The sequence below is a fragment of the Eublepharis macularius genome, chromosome 12 (genome assembly GCF_028583425.1).
Source record: "Eublepharis macularius isolate TG4126 chromosome 12, MPM_Emac_v1.0, whole genome shotgun sequence".
NCBI classification, from domain to species: domain Eukaryota; kingdom Metazoa; phylum Chordata; class Lepidosauria; order Squamata; family Eublepharidae; genus Eublepharis; species Eublepharis macularius.
This window is the reverse complement of record NC_072801.1, coordinates 19,460,073-19,481,811: the sequence shown is the minus strand read 5'-3', so window position 1 is coordinate 19,481,811 and position 21,739 is coordinate 19,460,073. Positions and strand designations below refer to the sequence as shown.

General features: G+C 43.9%; 2 protein-coding genes across 5 annotated transcripts; one reads left to right on the top strand and one right to left on the bottom strand.

Annotated features, from left to right (window-relative positions):
- Nucleotides 1-160: 160 nt before the first annotated feature.
- On the bottom strand, nucleotides 161-10,849 carry LOC129338871 (uncharacterized). The gene is made up of 10 exons (XM_054993398.1): nucleotides 10,769-10,849; nucleotides 9,278-9,368; nucleotides 8,705-8,884; nucleotides 7,534-7,583; nucleotides 6,315-6,426; nucleotides 5,036-5,181; nucleotides 3,917-3,987; nucleotides 2,340-3,664; nucleotides 1,261-1,394; nucleotides 161-445 (listed from the first exon to the last, which is right to left on the bottom strand). Exons 1-10 carry the CDS (start codon nucleotides 10,828-10,830, stop codon nucleotides 343-345), a joined length of 2,274 nt encoding a protein of 757 aa, XP_054849373.1. The 5' UTR covers nucleotides 10,831-10,849; the 3' UTR covers nucleotides 161-342.
- An 872-nt stretch (nucleotides 10,850-11,721) lies between these two features.
- Nucleotides 11,722-19,574, top strand: COQ7 (coenzyme Q7, hydroxylase). Of its 4 annotated transcripts, none has more exons than XM_054993298.1 (7): nucleotides 11,796-11,853; nucleotides 12,562-12,710; nucleotides 13,787-13,940; nucleotides 15,064-15,178; nucleotides 15,276-15,415; nucleotides 16,770-16,838; nucleotides 18,898-19,574. In XM_054993298.1, the coding sequence occupies exons 3-7, from the start codon at nucleotides 13,803-13,805 to the stop codon at nucleotides 18,973-18,975; spliced, it is 540 nt and encodes a 179-aa protein (XP_054849273.1). In that variant the 5' UTR covers nucleotides 11,796-11,853; nucleotides 12,562-12,710; nucleotides 13,787-13,802; the 3' UTR covers nucleotides 18,976-19,574. The 4 variants fall into 4 exon arrangements, with proteins under 4 accessions (XP_054849270.1, XP_054849271.1, XP_054849273.1 ...); XM_054993297.1 differs by having other exon boundaries at nucleotides 11,799-11,853; nucleotides 13,741-13,940; XM_054993295.1 differs by lacking the exon at nucleotides 12,562-12,710 and having other exon boundaries at nucleotides 11,722-11,853.
- The last annotated feature ends 2,165 nt before the right edge of the window (nucleotides 19,575-21,739 follow it).

Below are 21,739 nucleotides of genomic sequence, written 5' to 3'. Positions count from 1 at the left end.
AGAAAATGGTCACATGGCTGGTGGCCCCGCCTCCTGGTCTCCAGACAGAGGGGAGTTGAGATTGCCCTCCGTACCACTCCAGCAGCGCGTAGGGCAATCTAAGCTCCCCTCTGTCTGGAGATCAGGGGGCGGGGCCACCAGCCAGGTGACCATTTTCAAGAGGTGCCGGAACTCCGTTCCCCCGCGTTCCCCCTGAAAAAAAGCCCTGAGCAAATGTAAGTTAAGTTGTAAGATGGCAGCAGCGGATGTGAGGTTCTAATGGAGCTTCTAGGAGGAAAGAAGCAAACTGAAGTGTTGGTGCTGGAATTGAATCCCTTGAAGGATCTGGGTTGGGAATGTGAACTAAAACGATGTGGGAAGATGAGAAAAATAAACCACATGAGTGGCGGCGCGTCTATCCTCTGGTCCACCATCCTTGTTGGTTCTCTTCTCTTCAGCAGAAGAACTGTAGAAAAAGCAGCAAGACCATCACAGTTTATGGACTGAACAGGGAGGGAAGGAGGAGGTCTGACCAGGCTTTGGTTTTGCATCACTGTTTGTACAGAGATTAACGCAAGAACCTGCATCCTTGCCAGAGCGTGGGGAGGAAAGGCATCTGAGCTTTCTATGCAAACAAGGAAGTAATGCTGGAAAATAACTGTGGTGTACTTAGTGATAAGGAAGTGAAATACATACTAGATTACTAGGCAGCCATAACAGAAGTTACTGGTACATATAATAAGAAATGTACATTTCAACGCACTTTTTAAAAACAGCTGTATACCTGTTACTTCCTCCTGTGTCATCTCTGCTTATACAGAGCACCATGGTTCTGTGCTGGATCGCTGCTTCCGCTGCAGAGAGTCTCAGGTTCAAGCCCCAATAACTCCAGTTAAAAGGACTGGGTAGAAAGTGAGACCCTGGAGTGCTGCTGCCGGTCAGACAAGGCTGACTGGATGGTCTGACTTGGGATAAGGCAGCTGCTTCTGGGCACGCAGACCAATGTCTGCTGTATGCCTGAATTAATGCTCCACTGCAGCCCTGAGACTTGAGATAAATTGCCACAATTTTAAAGTCTGCACTGCTCTGACTTGTCTATCCTTGCTTTGGGAGGGGAGGAGAATGAGTTACAGTGGGCCAAAAACTGTACAGTGCTTAGAGGAGGGGGAGGAAGGATTAGGCAAGGAAAACCAAGGATTGCTTGTATAATGCCAAACCACAGCTTGGCGTCACGTTTAAACTTTGCCTTTATTTCCCAGTAAAATGACTCATGGTTTTTACCTTAGCCTTTCACTGTGTTGACCAAACATCTCTTGTTGAATGGTGCTGTTTTCTTGCATCGCATTTGCAACTAGAAGTTTGGTGCTGGAATCTACATCTTCCCTCTCCTTTAGATCAGCATTCATATTTCTGCTCTAGGGTGAAAAAGGCAGAGAGAAAGACACTTTGAAGAGTATTTCTGTTGGAAATGTTAAATTTGCCCTAATTGAGAGATCATAGCAAGTTTTCTCTAGACTAAACCTATTGGCCATCAACTTCAGCTCTTCAATGGTGCTGATGATAAGGAAGGGTTGTGTTCAATGCTGTCTGTTGAGCAGAATAAATAATACCTGAATATGAACGTTCTTGCTTCTACCAAATGGGAAGTTGATTTCTGAAGGCTTCCAAACCTCCTATGATATGATTAACCCTAAATGGCAGCAAATCTTGGGTCTTTCATGTCACCTTGCATTATTATTCTAGTGATCTAAGGTTAACCAAGAAAAGGAAGCTGCATTAACTGTTTTGCTTCCCCCAAAATCAACCAACCCTGAAGAAACTTGAATTTGGAGCCAACCTGATACTGCAGCTTAAAACACGACCCTTCATCCTTTTCTCCCTTAGCATTAAGAGTCAGTCCTTTATGACACTTGCACAACGTAGTGGCAATTTCAGCTACTTGAAAGTAGTTAGACTATTGCTTAGGAAACAGACGGCAATAAATGCTTGTTTGCTATAAAGAGGTGGAGAATATGAGTAGTGGATTTAAGTGTGATGATCAATGACAAACAAAAGTCCAATGTTTTGTTTATACATGTTTGTGTGCAAAAAAAATTGATTTGCTGCAAAACTGAGGAAGTTGTCCATTTCTGAATGGTTTACCAGTGCTGTGTGTTAGAGCCTTCACAGAAACTGCATGCCAACATTAAAACACTCTTCATATGCTCAAGAGAATGACAGTGGCGGATCAGACCAATGCAGTTTCCAACCAAAAAGGTTGGAGCTGGAACAGAAGCATCAGCTGATGCCTCGTTTCCAGAAATGGGGCGGGGGGGGGGGGGGTGTTGTGCTTTGTTGACGGCACACCTTCACGCTCTTACCTCTGTGCTGGTTAATGATTCAGCACTCAAGCTGCTTGAAGCAGAAGAAATGGTAAATTCCTCATCACATGCTTCATTTTCCAATCTTCCAAAAATAGGACTGCTTCTCTCTGGGGATGCTGAGGAACCATCTCCCTCTTCAGAGGTTTCGCCAACACCTGGAAGCACTGGTGGGATATATACCACTTGCTGGTCCCATGGTTCATTTAAAATAAGGTTGGTTATTTGCATCTTATTGATAGGATCATCAACAGCCTTGTCATCTACTTCATTCAAAGACAGTAACTGATTTAAAAGATTCCCTGAATGGCCTTTGATGCCTTGATTTCCCACACTGGTATCCATATTCATACTCTCATTCATAATTGGTGCATCTTGAGTTCCCTGGCAAACCTGATACCCCAAAGATGATCCATGTGTGACCGTAATAATATGGTCCTTATCCTGATCATTTGGAAGACAGGCCAGAATCTCACTGGATTCATCTACAGAGGCTATGGGCAGAGTTGCTTCTTTAGGCCCTAAGTTATCCAAGTTACAGCTCTCTGAGCTGTGCTTCCATTCAGCCTTTCTGGGATGGTCCCATTGCTGGAGCCCTTGGAAATGGACTCGATGACCATTGGAGTTCCTTTCTGTTGCAGAATCAAGCCCTCCTTCAGTTTCTTTCGGCCAGTTCATTTGAGACTTTCCTGAGAGCTTACTTTTCCAGTTACCTTGGGCACACGTTTCTTTAGCCTGCCCTTGAAGTATAGCACAGCCAGAAACCCTCTTGAAATTGTGTGGCTCCCTAGACTTTTCACTGACGTTTGAACTTTGGGCATGCTTCACTTCAGCCATCTGTTTCACACAACATACTTCTCTGTTATTTCTTGTTACCTCTGGAGTATTCCTGGGGGTCAAGATTGGTTGTCTAGCCAAAGGTTTGCTAGCTCTAGAACTCTTTGTTCTTGAAACCACCCCAATGGGAGTGCAAGGTGACTTTTTCCTTTTGATTTCAACCAGCTTGCAGGACTGTCCAGCATGGGAGGGTGGATAGCACTTCCAACGAGTGTTTGGCGCTATGTTTTGGTATTCAAGTGTCTCTGAAGAGGTGCAGGACAGAGACGTACTGTTTTTAAGAATACCTTTCCGAAATACTTTATTTTGCCCAGGTGGTGAATATGGGCTTGGGAAACTTTCATTCACTAAACATGAATCACTGGATTTAGGGCGCTTTGTAGAGAATATCCTATTCAATTTATAAGAGTTATGGGAAACATTTGAGGACATTTCACTTGGTTTTGCTCTACATTTCACATTCTTTCTTTTCTGAGTGGCCTTTGGTTCTGGAAAGACACAAAATTGAAAGCATTTAAAAATCCCGTCAGCCTTGGGATTTATCATAAACAAAGGTGCCATTTGACTGAAGACCAAATTACAGAACCACAACTTGTCACTAGGAAGGAGAAGAAGTATTATTCAACAGTACTTCTTCAAAATCAGCATCTTAAAAATTCTTGAAAAGGTATAGTGCTGGTATCTTACAGAAAAAGACGATTTGGGATTGAGGACTACATTTTAAATGCGTAACAACTTACTTTTCCCGACATTCTTTTGTAGCGTCTCTTGATCAAGTTCGGTTCTGAATTCTTCATTACCCTCCTGTATACTGTAGAACGCAATAAAATTAGTCAGCAGCAGCAGCAGAACAAAATCCTCCATTTAGTATTAGAGCCAGGAATTAATGAAGCTTGCCAATCAATATTTTAAGAACCCTGTAAGTAGTTATTTACCACTGAATCAAAACCTCATTGAACTGAAAACATTTGCCTAGCACACATGGATGCTGCTTATTGATTTTCTAAACACACTGTCATGTTACTATCATATGCCTTGGGGGGGGATCTTTATAAAAGATTGGGGGTTTTTCTGGGTAATCAGATAAAAATATACCAAATGTTTTACAGTGATTTACAGTGCACCCCTAAGAAAAGTTACTCCAGTCTAAGCCCATTGAAATCAACGGGCTTAGACTGAAGTAACTCTGTTTAGGATTGTACTGTTAAAGTTATCCATGCAGTCATTTTCCAGCATAGCACAATTGTATCGATTTTGTTAACAGCCTGATTGGAAGGGCATAGAAGGTACTTTTTACAGCCCAGTTACACAGCTGAAATTGCAGCAGTGGAACTCCACATGCAAGCATAATTTGGCGCCTAGGCTCTTCAACTGATAGCGACTTGCCTTGGTGTACAGTAATAGCCCTAGTATATGATTGTGCCAGAGCTGTAGTGACTTCCATCAGCATCTCCAGAGGTCTGCTGGTGATAAGTGCATATACCTCACCACCCATCTTCTGGGCCAGCTCCCTGGGATCCTTCCACTCTGCTGCCCTGACTAACCTGAAGCCTTAGACCCCTTCCTCTCCCCCAAATCCAGTTTTTGTAGATAAAACTATGGAGTCTATGAAGCTCCAGGGAAAGTGGTCAGTGCAGCAATTGCCTCCTTCAGTTTTGCAATTAGCATCAAAAAGGGTGCTGTAGGAATGATGGGAAAAATGGAGTTGGTAGCAAAATTCTTGGAAAGCTGAGAGTGAAAAGATAAGGTTTCAGGAAGGATCAGAGGAACCATGGCTTGGATGAATCTGCTACATGCCATCTCAAGTCAATGTTTTTTGAAGAACTGCAAGCAGTTATTACGGGATCTGGCTTCCATACCCCTCTGCCTCATCATGGTGGGATTGTGTAGAAGGAGCCTTTTTCCAGACACGATCCAAACTTGGAAAGCTCCTAGTAGCGCTTCTCTTTTGAGTTGAAATGATTTCTGGAGTTGTTCCTAATACTTTGGGAGAGATTTCAGATGTCTGGAGAGAAAAATAAGTCATTAAGCTCTTTAGATAAAAACCGTTTGCCGTTCGATTTCAACAGGAAAATGTGCTCAATATTATCTGCTTGACTGATATTTCTCCAAACCCACTTCTCCCCCCACCGTGTTTAGAAGGATGGAAATTGTTGGAATGCAAAACGTTGCTACTTCAACTGCAAAAGAGCAGCACAGTGCAGCAGTTACAATGTTTGATCTGGGTCTGAATCCACACTCAACCAAGGAAACTTGCTGGATGACCTTGGGTCAGTTACACACATTCTGCCTTCCTTACCCCACAAGGTTGCTGTGAGGATAAAATAGAGGAGAATGTTATTTTCTCCCCATCAGGGAGTGGTTTACAAGGATATAAATGAAGTGGTGGTGGAGAGTGCCCTCAAGTCATAGCTGACTTATGGTGACCTCCCCCCTCCCCCTCCGGTGGGGTTTTCATGGCAAGAGACTAATAGAGGTGGTTTACCATTCCCTGCCTCGGCAACTAGAGGTGTGTCCCTGAAAAATATTCGGGTTTCCCATTTCGGATTTATCCCAAGCAGGTAAACAATTTGGGATAACCTGAATCCTGAAGCAGCAAGCCATTTGGGCTTCAGGTGACTAAATGCTTCGGGATGCTTCGTAAAGATCTGGCTGAAGTTCAAAGCACACCAGCAGCTTATTTCAGAGGAGGGGGGATCCCCCTCCCATCAGCTGAAAAGCAGTGGGCATTTGAAAGCAACACTTTTCTCATCACTTGCAAATAGTAAGACCAGTGTTGCACTTTGCCCAAAGCTTCCCAAAGTGATCACTTTGGGAAGCTTTGCTTTAGGATTCCCAAATCGGCTCAGCAATGCTTTGGCTGATTTGGAAATCCCGAATCTTTCCAAAGCGGGCCAATTTGGGTTAAAACCCTGAATCAGAAACTGGACGTGCACAGCCCTATCTGCAACCCTGGTCTTTGCTGGAGGTCTCCCATCCAATTACTAACCAAGGTCAATCCTGCTTAGCTTCAGAGAACTGACGAGATCAGGCTCACTTGGACTATCTAGGTCGGCATATATGAAATAAATAAAATTTAAGCAGCAGCAATAAGTTTTTAAGGGAAATGTTCAACCAACTTTTGAGAGTGATACCTACAGCCGCCACTATAAGTTTGGAAGCTGATGAAATTATTCTTTGCAATTCTTCCGCTGACATGCTCGGGGTAGCATTTCGGTGTAGATTGGAGGTGCTCTGCCAGTTATTTTGCCTAACAGAAAAATGAAATCTGCGTTCAATTCATTCCAAGTTTAACACTGGTTAATTATAGCACGAGCAAGCTACCCAAGGAAGAGAGAGGGAGATTTTCAGCAACAGAGCTAGTACAAGAAAGCACTCGATAGTATACCTGCTATCATGCCAAAGCAAGAAGAAAGCAGCAATTATCTAGCATGCATAAAATAAAATCTTGTTTCATGTTTTTAAAAAATAGCTCTCCCAATATAAGTTATGTCCTCACAGAAATATGCTGCCCAAACTGTCTACTACTCACCAAGATTAGTACTGAAGTGACATAAGACTCTATAAAACTAAGTTGCACTGCAGTGTATGGCAGCACCCAACTGTACGGGGGAAATGAAAGAGTGCATAACACATGGCAAGTCATGCTGCTACTCAGATTTAGCATTCTCCTCAATTTGCTTTACCTGCTGTTCTCCTAGCATGGGGGTGGGAAGGTTACGCATCATGGCAATAACACCTACCATGGTTGAGGGCAGTGTCTTGTTGCATGAATGTACAAGTCCGTCACATAAACAGCAGGCCTCCTCCCTCTAGAAGAGCACAGCACCTCCCTTCCCCACCTCAATTCATTTCAGGAAAAGATGCCTCCAGCCTTAACAGTATGGGCTTCTTAATGTGAAAAGGCTGAGCTTCTTTGGTTTTGAAACAGTACGCTAATACATTCACAAAGGTACAGGGGACAAGCTTAGGTCAGGAATCTCAGTTCAGCAAGTCCATTTGCGCCTCTGAGCTAACTCTGAGTCTTGTAGAAGATAAAAGCAGAAGAACTGTGTGTGCTGCCTGGATGATGGGTAGTACAAAGTGTAATCTAGCGGCATCTGCAGACTATCTTTGTTGTGGTTGCGATTGTGGGAACCTCGAAACTGATTTCCAGCAGCTCTGCTAAGACAACATTAAATGATTATATTGCTGAACTTTTGCAGCTAATATTGTTAATGCAACCTGCTTTCCTTAATATTCTCACGTCCTGAGTCTTCAGCAATGAAATGACCTGATGTTGCAGCTGTTTAGTGTATTAGTGAATTAAGAGGGAAGCCAACATCTGACCCACATCAGCTCACTACAATGCATTTACCTTTGAGTCCTCTTAGCTCTGCCCTCATTCATTCTGTCAGGTACGTAATCCTGCCAAAAAAAAAAAAAGAGCAAGAAACTCTAGGTGATTACCTCTAGCCATGAAATAAAGCACAAGCCCCCCACTTATTCATCAGCCTGTGGTCTAGGAGACATTAAAAATAAAAATAGCAACAGGAAAAAAATCATATTAGATGTATCAGAACAGAGCTTGAGTGGAGGTGGACATATTGGAAAATTGTCATTCTGTTGCTTGACACCATGATCATACAAGTGTTGCAATGCCTCCTGTATTCACTACCCAAGCTATGAACTGGTAAAAATGACCAGCAATGAAAGTCAGTGAGGCCTGAGTCATGAGCTGGGCCTGTGACGAAGCAGCCACACAATTATTTTCACTACATGCCAAACTGCATGAATCTTCTAAACCCAAGTTATTAATATAGCAGTTTGGTGGCATGTCCTTGTCTGAGTCTGAAACATTTCATTCTATCAGCAAGCTAGACATCATTGGGGCATGTATGTGTGGCTGCTTTCCAAGCCTTTCCCAAATGAAACTGTAACAGGAAGAGACTGCTCTGCCATTCTCCAGAAGGGCGGGCAGAATCTTTCTGCCTGGGGATAGAACTCTAACAGTATTTCAAATGTGTTGCTTTCTCAGACCCCTTTCGGTTCTCCCCTTCTCAAGGCTACAGGTGACCAAGGGTGGGGGGCAAGAAGTCACCTCCTCCCCACCCCTTCAACCTTGAAGACATCTCCATCCTTTTAATTTGTAGTGCCAAAGGGTGAAGAATGGAGGCAGCCATTTTGATAATCGCCTCACCTATCGGTGTGGGCATTTTATAGTACGGGCCGCTACCCTTTTGCAACATTTAAACAAAGGCCCACAGGCTTCAAACGGTTGTGGGGTCCCTTTTGATGGAAGGATCTGGGAGACTCGGGTTCAAATCTCCATTGTCTGCCATGGAAGTGCACAGGGGCAGGCAGTCATTCTCTTAGTCCAGCCTACCCCAGAGGGTTGTTGTGAGGATAAAACAGAGGGGGAGACAACAGTGTTGCAAGTTGTTTTTAGTTTCTGTAAGCTGCTTTGGAGAGAAAAGTAGGGCATAACTATGTAAAGAAATACACCTAATAAATAAGGAGAGAGATAAAATTATGGCTTTAAGCATTACCTGTGCCTTCTCTTTTATGAACTTTTCCAAAATCTTTCGCTTTCCTGGGCTTTCCTGCACTTTTCGGTGATATTCCTCAGCACTGCCCATGTACATGCGCAGGGATGCCTCCAGTTTAACCTCGGAAAAATCGTGCTCCAGCGGCCGTCCATGCTCCCACTCAACCAGACGTGTGGCATGCTGAAAGACAATGAACAATTCCAAGGCAGCTGGAGGCAATAAGCAGGCACTCACAAGCCAGCAAGCTGCAAAAAGGCAGGCCAGGCTTCTGTACCTGTTGCACCACTGCAAGTGAACAGAGAAAGGGAGTGCCGATCGTGAATTCAATGACTGTATTCAGCTCCAATGGCAACAGAGGTTGACCCATCCTCGTTTCCTTTAAAATCAGGTCTGAACAACTTTAACTTTGGTCTGATGTTCAGCAACTGGACTGCATTTCTTGCTTGATATTTCTCATTGAAAGTATATATTGAGTTATGCTTCAACACTCTAGAAAATCCATTGTGAAAAATCCAGCACATCATTGGCCTATGTGCAATTTGGAAACCCACACCAAATCCTGCAGATACTTACCACATACCAACTGGAGCTCTCTGTCTCATCTCTGATTAAGCCAGACGAATCAAAGGAATGTTCTTTTCTTTGTACGTCAATGTAATATTTTCTAAGAAAAAAAACCACATGTTTTTGATCAATAAAAATGTTTCAAGTCAGAAGATCTTGCTGTCTTTCTTCCCATTCCATCACAGTATGTGCAGTGCTGTCATGAAGAGACAATAGTGTATAATTTAATTTTCTTACTTTACTTACAGCCCAGCTTTCTCGCTGAGACTCAAGGCAGATTACAAAATATAAAAATGCTAAATAATGCTAAAATGTCAGATTTCTATGAAACATGGCATGGTTTTATTTCATATAGGAATCAAAAAGTATCCAACAAACATCTATCTGAACGCTTTCTCAAATTATGGAAAAGGAACTAGATAAGTACATAAAGAAATACTTTTTAAACATCCTCTATGTCATTAATAATTCTCTTAGTTATATCTTGCAAGATAAGTCTGAAAAATGTGTTAAATATTAAGCTCTCTGTCAGTAACTTGAGTCAGCACTGTCTATTTTGTTTTTTGCTGTGTTTTTCTCTATCTTTTTGTAATCTTGTTTGTTATGTCTGTAAATCACATGATGGTGGTTCTTTTTTTGTTTGAAAGACTAATAAAAATTGTTTTTTAAAAAAACAAAATATAAAAACAATACCATCATATGCCTAATGAGTCAGTTTTTCTATCCAACTGCAAAGCAAAGATAAAGTATTGGTTTGATAAATCTGTGCAGAGGTCAGCGAACAGCAGAGTGTCTTCCAGCAATGAGGGCAGCAGTCACCTAAAAATGTTACAAGGTAGAGTAACTGTGCGTGGGAGAAAAAGGTTTTGTAGTGCCTTCTGAACTTCTACATTTAAACACTTGTATGCAGGCAGAATTTCTATGTGCGAACAATAGGACGAACCAACCAACCTCTGCATAAAAGAATAAATGGACACAAATCTGACATCAAAAATGGCAATATTCAGAAACCAGTAGGAGAACACTTCAGTCTACTAGGACACTCCACCAAGGACTTAAAGGTCACCATAGTTCAACAGCAACCTTTCAAAAATAAAATCCAACCGGAAGCTGCTGAATTGGAATTCATATGTAAATTTGACTCCGTTAGACTTGGAGTGAATAGAGACTCTAGATGGTTTGAGAGGTAGGTTAGGCTGAGAGTGAGCGACTGGCTCAAAGTCACCCAGCGAGCTTCCCAGGCAGAGTGGAGATTCGAACCCAGGTCTCCTCGCTCCTAGCCTTGACACTCTGACCATTTCAACAGGCTGGCTGTCATATGCGCCCCAGGAGTCTCGGGTGACATTCAGAGTCACACTTGATTCGGGTTTCTATTAGCACATTAACTATTAATGAATGTTTAAAACTACTACTATTATTGGGTTCGCATCAAATATTTAGGGACCAGTCAAAATGCCATTCGCGCGTGCCCTCCCGCCCCGCCCAGCCGCCGTCCCTTACAGCCTGTGGGCCACCGAGCGGGCGAGCGCCCTCGCCGAGACCGAGCCGCCGCCTGCCGCCATGGCCCCCTCAGCCCAGCGCCGCCGAAGGCATCCTGGTCGCCACGGCAACCGCCACAGGAAACTGAGGCGAGCTCCCGCCAATGAGGACAGACAGCCTCGGGAGTGGGTGTGCCCAAGCAAGCCAATAGGAGCCAATGGGAAGGAGGGGCTTTCGGGGGAAACCCTGCCCAAGGGCGGCCACCAGAGTGCTTAAGAGATGGAACAAGATAGCTGGCAGGCATAATAAAAACTTCCGGTAGCAAACTGAAAACACCACCCTTCTTACTTGTGATCCAATGCATCTTAAAATATTATTATTTCCTTCTCCATTTTATACTTCCTGCAACCACCCTGTGAGACAGGTTAGACTGAGAGAGAGTAACCAAAAAGGCACTTCATTCGCCGGAATAGCATTCTTTATTGGAGGAAGGTTCGGGTCCAATAGCACCTTGGAGACCCAAGTCTTGCTCTTCTACTGCAGGCCAACACGGCTACCCATCTCAAACTCTTGTTTATTGCATGTCCCAGCCGGTCGATTGGATTGACTTACGCTGCGTAATCTGCCTTGAGTCTCAGTGAGAAAGGCAGGCAGTCAATAAGGTAAAAATGGGAATTCATCCCAGATCTCATAGACATTACCAACCATCCATAGCTCTCCTGCAATGGGGAAGCGGGGAGCTGAGGACGTCCCCTCCACGGCAGCGAAAGCCCTTCTCTTTCCTAATCAAAGAGAGTCCAGTAGCACCTTTAAGACTAACCAATTTTATTGTAGCATAAGCTTTCGAGAATCAAGTTCTCTTTCTTGCAAGAGCTCACTTCCCCCTATTTTTTTCCCACTCAACGTCCAAATAAAGCCGGAAGTGTTTATTAAGATGCGAGTGATTTCCCCCTATGTCTAGCGGTTGGCTTTGACGTCATCGCCGCGCGCCAAGTGCTGGCGCCGAGGCGGGCCCGGCAAGCAAACGACCGGGATGGCGGAGGCGGCCGCGGCTCTGGCCAGGAAAGGGCTGCGTGCCCATTGCCGGCGCCTCTGCTGTGGGGAAGGTACGGGCAATGAGTGGGGCGCCCGCCCTCTCTGAAGCCGCTGGCCAGCAGATCCCTTCCGGATACCCGGATGTTTCTCCGCTTTCCCCCCCCCCTCCCCGCTTCGTCCTCTTTTGCCCTTCTGGCGCGCCTTGGCAACTCTGCTTGCTGCGCGCGCGCCCTCTGCAGTGTAGGACAGAAGAACTTTTAAGTGGGCAGGGTTTTTTTTTAAATCTCTTCCTGCTTGTCTCTGTTCTGTGACAGCCAGTGTGTTGTAGTGGTTGGACAAGCATCTGGGAGATTCAGATTCGAATTACCGCTCTGTACAACCTCACTGGGTGACCTTGGGTCAATCATGCACATTCTGCCTTACCTACCTCACATGGCTGTTGTTAGAATAAAAGGGAGGAGAGGAGAACGATGTGAGCTCCCCCTGTGGGGAGAAAGGCAGGGTATACATGAAATAAATATTTCCTCTAATTGTTTTTCAATAGTCATTTATAAGCCACTGTCTTTCTCGAAATCTCTTTGCTGCTTCTCACAAAAGAAGGGGACTGGAGAGAACTAGAGCTGCCAGTCAACAACTGGAGTGAGGAAACATTCCTCAGGGCCATCAATGTCTTAGGAGAAAGTGTAAATGCAGAGGCTTGCGGAGAGTCATAACACTCCTGGAAAGAAGGTGGCCTTGGTTACTCTTGGAATAATCAGATCCCTATTTCCTTTCTGTAGCATAGGCAGGGGCGCTCTTTTGACAACATACACAGTTCTATTTGTCAGTCAAGAGTTCTGCAGATTGCTCCAACAGCAGCAGTTATTTCAATTGTTCAGGGTTAAGGCTTTGAACTATTAACCTCTTTGGGTGCTCTTCTGGCAGAACGGTAAGTAAATCAATGATGTAGTTTGATGTTCAGTACATGTTCTCAAAGGTGTGCAGCCCTGTTCCCTAGAATGGTACAGTCAACATGTAAACTCTGATACTGAAGCTTAAGAGATTTTTTTTAAGCAGTTTTTCCTAATTTAAAAAAGGACAGTTCTGGCATAAGCATTTCACTTAATGGTTTCCCTGCCTTGCAGCGGACAGTTATACTCAAGTGAGGCTGGTGAACTACAAAAAGCATAGCTCTGTAAATTAAAAATCATCGTGGTAAAATCCTGAGCAGAGTTAAAACTTTATAAGCTCACTAACTTCAAGCAACTTAGAAGGATGTAATTCTGTTTAGGACTGCCCAGTAAAACTGCAACTGGATTTTTCTTAATATTATCTACTTCATACCTTCCAGTGAGTTTTTAGCAGTGCTCCTCTGGAGAAGTCAGATCAGTTTCAGTATTTATTTAATTATGTGCCTCTCTTATTTGAGGATTATAACTTGACAATTGGAACTTGTGCTGGGGTGAGGCACCCCTGAGCCCATTGATTTCATGGCATTGTCCTGCATGTCATCCATACTATTATTGTTGTTGTTGTTGTTATTAATATTTATATTATTAATAACAACAACAACATTCAATTTATATACCGCCCTTCAGGACAACTTAATGCCCACTCAGAGCGGTTTACAAAGCATGTCATTATTATCCCCACAACAAAACACCTTGTGAGGTGGGTGGGGCTGAGAAAGCTCCAGAGAGCCATGACTAGCCCAAAGTCACCCAGCTGGCTTCAAGTGGAGGAGTGGGGAATCAAACCTGGCTCTCCATATTAGAGTCCCGCGCTCTTAACCACTACACCAAACAGAGCCAGGCAGATTCTAAAGGAGTTTGTGTACTCAGGACTACTCTCAAAATGAGCAGACTAGCAGCCTTGATCTATTTATGATTGCGGATTAATCTTTAAAATAAGTTTCCATCAAAACAAATCTGGTTAGAAATGTCATGCTGTTTCTGTAACAAATGTTTTCTCTCTGTCAGGTTCGAGAGGAAGATGGGGTTTCCAATCCATACACTCCTTTTACAGGTTTTGCAGCACTGGAATGGCCTTTGAAAGCATCAATAAGCCAGTTGTTGACCGCATAATCAGAGTGGATCATGCAGGAGAATACGGGGCAAACCGCATATATGCAGGCCAGATGGCAGTGTTAGGTCGGACTTCGGTTGGACCAGTGATCCGGGTTAGTATCTCTGGCATGTACTTTTGTTTCATGCCCAGTTCTCTGTACATTTTGAGGTCAGCTTTGCTATCAAGCAGGCTTGATAAAAGCTACTTCCCCTGTTGCTTTCTCATAAAGCAAAACCATGGTATAATTCAACTAACCATGGTTAAGTATAATTATCCAAATGTTCACTGCTCTGCTTACCATGGTTAGTTAGCATTTGTCAAACTCTGTTCTGAAACCAAAGCTTAGTAATGTCTTAATGGTGGTTTCATGTGATTTACCAGTGATTTACCATTCTGACTAGTTCCCTGGAGCCACCCTGGTGTGTTTCCTGGCCACAGTTTCTTGGCCAGGGTAAAGGACATGTAACTAGCATTTGTCTAGGCAAACTGGGATTTAAATTATCGTAATGAATCGGAATCCTGGTTTCAAAAACAAACCATGATTTAATATGTAATGGCTTTGTGTTATGTCTAAGCTAAGCCACTTTATTTTAAATTGGGTATCTTACCAGAGTTTGTGCTTCAGAGAGATTGGTCTGACTACAACCTGACAAAGGGACATAGGCCACTATCCCTAGGTGGGGAAAGAGAGAGAGTTTGCTCTTCTTTCTGGCATCCATATGGGAATTTAACATCCAGAGTGGGTCTGTGCAGATCACATCAGCTTCCTAAAAAAAAAAATCCTTCCAAGAGTTTACATTTTTCAGCACAGTCAGCAGAGATGCGTCATGGTGCTCCCCCCACCCCACTGCCCTGCTAAGAATAAGGAAGGGGAGGAAATGCACCAAATCCCAGAAAAAGTATAAAGGGTAATTCAATAATATGCAATAGTTATTCAGTAGGATAGAAGAATATTTCAGTAAGGAAGAGTGGCACAGGTGCAATAATAATTTAATTGAATCTTCCCAACGGGAGCTGTCTTGAGCTCCTTGCAAGGAAAGGGGGAATAAAAAAGTACTTGGCCATAAGATCTCGCATGGGGAAATGTATGAGTTAATTGAAAACGTGTATCAAACTCCCATGTTAAAAGACATGGAACATTTCTGTCGCCGACGTACGAGTGTGTTGCTGACCCTTGTGTACCTTTTCCCAGTCTCCGTGCAGCCTTACTCTCCGTGATTTTTTTTTAAACACAGCACATGTGGGATCAGGAAAAAGAGCATTTGAAAAAGTTGAACGAGTTAATGATCTCGTATCGGGTCAGGCCAACTATTCTGTTGCCTTTCTGGAACATCACAGGGTTCGTGCTTGGTGAGGCTCAGAATAGTTTTAATTTTATTTTAAAATTCAAACGCGTATGGAGTGATCTTTTGGGGTATCTGTCCTGATGTAAATGTCTCTGCAATAGGTGCCGGGACTGCCTTGCTTGGTAAAAAAGGTGCTATGGCTTGCACGGTGGCGGTGGAAGAGAGCATCTCTCATCACTACAACAACCAGATCAGGACGTTAATGGAAGACGATCCGGAAAAATACAAAGAATTATTACAGGTGCTTCTTTAATGGTGTTTGAAAGTTTTTTGGAAGAGTGAATGGGCATGGCTGGATAGGCAGCCTTTTCTGGCTTGAGAGCTTTAAGGAAATGTAACATCTTTCTGTGAAGAGGTGGGTGTGCTTGACAAAAAATTGGCAGGGGGAATTGTATTTGGCCAGATGTGCACAGAGCAAGTGAAGCTTCAGCGAGACTGTGTGTATTTGATGGATTCACCTTGGCCTCAGCTGTTCGGGCCTGGGAGGGCAAGACGAGCATAAACCACGCCTCCGCCTTTTCCTGCACAGCATGCCTCAGCAGCGCTGCCAATGCTTTAGTGACTTGGGCCCCTCAATCTGGGACCCTCACTGCAAAGCAAAACGGTCTGGTGCGCTGCTGTCGGTGCACATGCCAGGGGGTTGCCCACCTGTGTAGCAAAGCTTAATTTGGGCCAATGGGTTATTATTTGGGGGCAAAGGGCAACATGGTCTTGTGAATGAAAGATCAGTTTTCCAAGGGTTGATGATCTGATATGGCAGTAGTAACAGCAGCCTATTTAGTATCTGTACAGCACTTTCAGGGTTCAGATATAATACGGCAGCCCCCGTGCATTCAGCCCAATGTTTGTCTTCATAAATACGTGGGCAGGGGGGAGGACCTGATTGCTAGAGAGAGTGCCTTGCGGAAGGCCACCTGGCAAGTTTGTGGCCAAGTTAAGATTTAAAAACCCCTAATCACAGCTCACTCTCTTACCTAGTGTGCTACCCCACAGAGAGAGGCCATGGCTCAGTGGCAGAGTATCCGCTTGGCATGCAGAAAGTCCCAAGTTCAGTCCCCAGCATCTCCAGTGGAAAGGGTCAAGTAGGAAGTGGTGTGAAAGGCCTCTGCCTGAGACCCTGGAGAGCCACTGCCAGTCTGAATAGGCGGTACTAGCTTTGATGGACCTGAGGTCTGATTCAGTATAGAGTGGGTTCATGTGGTCCTGTTCCTGGTAAGGGAACGGACGGGGGAAGCCAATACACAATTCCAAAACATAACACAAAACAAAAAATAATTTTTAAACACGATCCAGCATTGCTTTTGAAACGTGAAGGAGATTTGTTCGTCTTTAATTTTTGGTTTTTGAAAAAAGGGCCTGTGGGAAAAAAGGAACAGTACCAGCTCCCCCAATGACACTCTGCTCCACCAAATCCACATGAAAGGTTAAAAAATAAAGATTAAACAGAGGAGGAGGAGGAGGCCTAAAGGGAGGAGCAGCGGGCAAGGGTAAGGAAGAAGAGGGGAGCAATAACAGCATATTTTAAAAGTGTCTTTGGGCATCTCCATAGCTAGCCTGCCGAAGTGCTCATCTGCCGTTTTTGTTCTTTATGCCAGGTAATTAAAAAATTCCGGGATGAGGAGCTGGAGCATCATGACATTGGGCTTGAGCATGATGCAGAACTGGTAAGCATCCCTGATTACGAGTCAGGCATCACCTGCCTTGCTGTGGGCCTCCTGGGGCGCATGACTGCCAGAGGGGATTCTGGCTTTTTTCATGCCTTTCCCCCTCCTCTTTGCATTTTAAAAACAGGCAGTCTGTCCCGGTCCTTTGCCTGCTGTGGCAGTTTTCTGTTTGCAGAGAGTTCTTAAGGCAAGGGGGAGCATTCGCTGCCTGCAAATCTTTATTTTTAAAGCGTACGGTGGTGCCAATTTTGTTAATTCCGTTTCTGCCATTTCTCATACTCACTTGTTCCCTAATAAGTCCCGCACCCTACGGTTCTGTTCTTGAGGGCACTATGCTATATTGTCTTTTCCTCCAGTTAGTTTTAGGTGGGTAACCTTGTCGGTCTGTAGTAGAAGAGCAAGATTTGAGTGCAGAAGCATCTTGAAGGCCAATAAGATTTCGAGGGTATGAGCTTTTAAGAGTCGAAGCTCTGGCATGAATCCAGTGGAGCTTTGACTCTTGAAAGCTTATAGCCTAGAAATCTTGGTAGTTTTTAAGGTGCTGCTGGACTCAACTCTTGCTTTTCTTCCAGCGTATGTTAGTCCACACTGCATATTTACTAAACAACTTTTCCATTCTTTTCTCACATTTATTTATTTAGAACATTTGTATGCCTCCTCTTCAGACTTGGTGAAGGCAGCTCACTGCTAAAACAGTTGAGCCAATAAACACAAGCCAGTAAAAGCATTTCACACCAATCAAAACATGTCACTAAAACAAGCCAGGCTGATAAAATAAATAGACAAAACAAAAATATTTTTTTAATCTGGCTCCTAAAATAGATAGGCCCTGACCTGGGTAGCCCAGGTGAGCCCGATCTCGTCAGATCTCAGAAGCTAAGCAGGGTCAGCCTTGGTTCATAATTGGATGGGAGACCTCCAAGGAAGACCAAGGTTGCAGAGGCAGGCAATGGGAAATCATCTCTGTTTGTCTCTTGCCATGAAAATTCCACCAGGGTTGCCATAAGTCAGCGATGACTTGAGGGCACTCTCCACCACCAAAATAGATTTCTATCAGGCAAGCCTCAAAGGACATGCATTTGACACAGCTGACTCCTACTTGCAGCAGAAAATTGCTGAAGATCCATAGCTCCATGACAGAGGGATGTGCCTTTTGTGCAGGTTTGGTCTTTAGTGAACAGGATCCCCAATAGCAGGGCAGGGAAAGAGCTTTCTGCAGAGCCCTGGAGATCCATTGCCAGTCAAAGCAGACGATGCTGGAGTAGATGGATTGATGGTCCATCAGCATCAGGCATCTTCATATGTTCATAAGCTTTAAGTAGATAGGCTGTTGCGTTGTAGATTAATATGCTCAGAAACGTGAGAATCTCCATTGAGAAGGATTTCGGAGAGTAGGGACAGGAAAGCCCTTCGCTCGAGAAACAGATCACCGTTGAGACAGTACTGGACTGTGTGCGCTAACTGAACTCCCCATATGACATTAGTCACTGGCTAGTTGTTTGCTTCTGTATCCAATTCAAGGAGCCTTTTAAAGTCCTTTACAGTCTGGATCCCTCGTAACTTGAAGGACTGCTTTTCCACGCAGGAGCCCAGATGGACCTTATGATCCTCACAACCACACCATCTCTCTTTTCCCTCCTTAAAGGAGGTGAAATCTTTACCTGCCAGCACAAGCATGTTTCCTATGGTGACTCCATCTTTAAGAAGTGGGGTGCTGGTTGAAATAAAGGCTGTCTCTTGTCTCATGTAGTTCAAGCAGCAGGCGTGTGATGCTCTGTTGTTTGGGTGGGCTTTTTCCTGACTTCATTTCATGTTCTATTGTGTTGGTTTTTCTGGTTGGCTTTTACTTTGCTGATTTCATTGTAAACTTCTGTAGGCAATGAGGAAAAGCAGGATAGAGATGCAGTAAATTAACAAAGGGATGGGTTGACAGGCCTGTTTCCTGTGTTTTACAGATATGATTCTTAAAATCCCGACTTTAGCACACCTTACGATTCTTTGGCATTATTGTACGTAAGCTATAACATTTACTGAATATTCATTTCTCCTTTTTGTGTAGGCTCCAGCATATTCTGTTTTGAAGAACGCAATACAGATTGGATGTAAAGCTGCCATATTTTTATCAGAAAGAATATAGTGGATTTTTTTAGCAATGATATGATACTGGTATTTCAAATAATGTAATAATGTAAAGCTAAAAAAAAGACTTTCCCCACATAGACAGTGTTTTTGGTTCTGTGTTATTTTTTTTTCACTTGTGATAGCACCAAAGAAATGTATGACCGAGGGGACAGTATATCTTTAGGAAAGAACAGTTTGTTAATTGGAAAGGAAGTCGAGCCGCGTGAATGTTTGCATTGTGGATGCTCCAGTATAGCATGCTTATCTAATGTCCTTATACTAATATTATGGGAGAAAATATAACTTTCATATCACTCCTAAATGCATTACTTTGATGTAATGCTCAAGTAGTTTAACGTCCTTGCCTATGTTAGATGGAAGTAAACTTCATTGTAATCAATAGGACTTCAGAGTAGTCTGTTCCAGCGGAAGGGAAGAGGTGTCGCATAAGTTCTTGAGCCACATACGCTATTGCAAAACAATGTCCATTGCAAGGATATTCAAAAAATTCAATGGGAATGAAGCAACACACACTTGCCCTAAATGAGTTATCTTCATGCATTATATTTGCAGACGAGAATTGGCAGCCTCTAAAAATAAACATCTCAAGCTTGCTGTGGCGAGTTTAAATTCAGCAACTGCTCCTACAAGGAACAGCAATAGACTCTACTTACGTAGTTCTGATTCTCCTGTAAGCCAAATGCATTCTTACATGTCACATTTTTTATACAGTAGGTAACACATTTTTCCCCCTTGAATCCCCAAACCCGATATAGGCCTATTAGTAAATTTCCTCTCAGTTTGAGGTTCAGTCTTAATCCCAAATTTATGAGTGCACATTCTGCTAGTAAATTTGGTGGGGCAAAATCTCTTGAGAGCTAGAGTGGTATTGCAGCAAAGAGCAGAAAAACGAAAGAATAAATATGTAGTGGGAAGGAAAATGATTTTATTCACTTATACTGCCCCTGTGCATTTTGCATATACTTCTTTGGTGGGAGTCTATAAGAATGGGAATAAAAACAGGAAAGAATAAATTACCATTAAGAAATGTAGTAAATAGACAGTAAACACTGAAAAGTTTCATCTTTCATTTCACCAATTATTGTCACAGCCAACTTGACTAGATTCAGCTTCAGCCCACCTGTACTTAGCTGCAGCTACCAATGCAGCTCAAGAAAACCAGTGACTTAGGAGTGCAATCCGAAGCAAACTTATGCCCTTCTAAATCCGTTTAAATCAATGGGACTTACAAGGTTGTGTATTTAGAATTGCCTGGTTGGACAATATTTCCTGCAAACTGAGAGTAATCCAGATTGGTGCTGAGAATGACCCTGCATACGTGGGAGTGTATGAACATGTACACGGTACACAGATTATTTAGAGTTTATGCCCCCCTTTTCTCCTTGAGGCTGAGAAAATGTAGCAAGTGCAACTTATTACAGCCGCGGAAAATGCACATGAACTTACCCTATTTTTGTTTATCATCCTGAAAAGAAGTCAAAGCAATCTGATGGGATTTATTTGTAGCACCTGGGATGTTCATAAGGTGCCTTGATCTTCACAGCGTTCCTAAGCACTTTTGCAAATGTATAGTGAGTAAATGAAATCTAGATCCCGTCGAAAGTGTGACTGCAGACCTACATATCGCTTCTCCCATCTGTTGCGTGATTGGTTCGTTTCAAATGAATGCTCTGTATAGAAACAGGACGAGGAGAGGATGGTGTCTTTCCCCAACAACAATCAAAATGGCCCCTGCCGGATTGACAGCATCGTCTGCCAAGAACATTCGTTCATTTGCTGCCATTGCGTAATGTGCAAGTAGCTGAGGTTGACGTGTTGTCTGTCTGCAAAGGTTGTAAAAATGCCATTGGAGTGACCGGAAAAGAGGAATTCTGGAGATTTGTATTAGATTTCTAGAACAGCATAACTCTGAGTTCATAGCTAAAGGTAGACATGCTTTTTACATGATGGAAGAGATTCAGAGCACTGACATTTTAGGGAGCATTTTCTGTAGCACAGAAGAGCACAAAAGGTAACATTTTCCCTCCACATATTGATCACTATCACGGTGTCTAATAAACTGGCAAGCCCATGCAGATCACAAAAGCCACGCAACAGGGCCACCTACGGGCAAGGGAGGGGTCTGTACATACTAAGGGGATTTCCCAGGTGAATTGAAAAATACGGCTTTGTAAACCAAAGGAAAAAGCAAAAGATTTTAAAATGACTTATGGAGAATATGCTCTTCTAGTACCAGAGCCTGTTGCGTCATAATACAACGGGCTCTAGCAGCGGGCACCGGGCCAAGCTGCCCTGCAGCAGGATCTTCAGTGGTGGGCTCCTCTGCAGCAGGGGAGCAGCGCGAGGGGGGGGGGAAGCGGGCTCTTTGGCAGCAGTGGGCTCTTCAGCGGCAGGCTCTTTGGCGGCAGGCATCGGTGGGCTTCTTGGCAGCAAGAAGGCTTGGCGCTGCAGCACTGGGTCTTCCTGCCCCTCCTGTTGCCACGTTGGGCCTTCCCAGGCCTCTGGAGGTCCCCAGAAGGCGGTGGGGAGGTAAACCATGATGCTGACGACTCGTTTCTTATCCCCATGCACTTCCTGCTACTGCACTGGGCCTTTCCGGGCTCGAGGCCCTGAGGAGGCGGTGGGGAGGCAAACCGTTTTGCCCCCACTCACTTCTTATCCCCGTGTACTGCACATGCGCAGGAATAAGAAGTGAGTCGTCGGCAACGCAGATGAAGCATGGAGAAAAAATACTGGCCTACCGTACAGAGTGTCTGTGA

Excerpts from the sequence above, each read along its gene's own strand:
- LOC129338871 (XM_054993398.1), bottom strand. The coding sequence starts at position 10,830 with ATGGCGGCAGGCGGCGGCTCGGTCTCGGCGAGGGCGCTCGCCCGCTCG. Across the intron at positions 7,584-8,704 it reads TCATAAAAGAGAAGGCACAG|GATTACGTACCTGACAGAAT; the intron begins GTAATGCTTAAA and ends TTTTTTTGGCAG. Across the intron at positions 446-1,260 it reads CAACACAGTGAAAGGCTAAG|TTCTTCTGCTGAAGAGAAGA; the intron begins GTAAAAACCATG and ends CTTTTTCTACAG.
- COQ7 (XM_054993296.1), top strand. The coding sequence starts at position 11,781 with ATGGCGGAGGCGGCCGCGGCTCTGGCCAGGAAAGGGCTGCGTGCCCAT. Across the intron at positions 15,416-16,769 it reads AATACAAAGAATTATTACAG|GTAATTAAAAAATTCCGGGA; the intron begins GTGCTTCTTTAA and ends TCTTTATGCCAG. Across the intron at positions 16,839-18,897 it reads TTGAGCATGATGCAGAACTG|GCTCCAGCATATTCTGTTTT; the intron begins GTAAGCATCCCT and ends CTTTTTGTGTAG.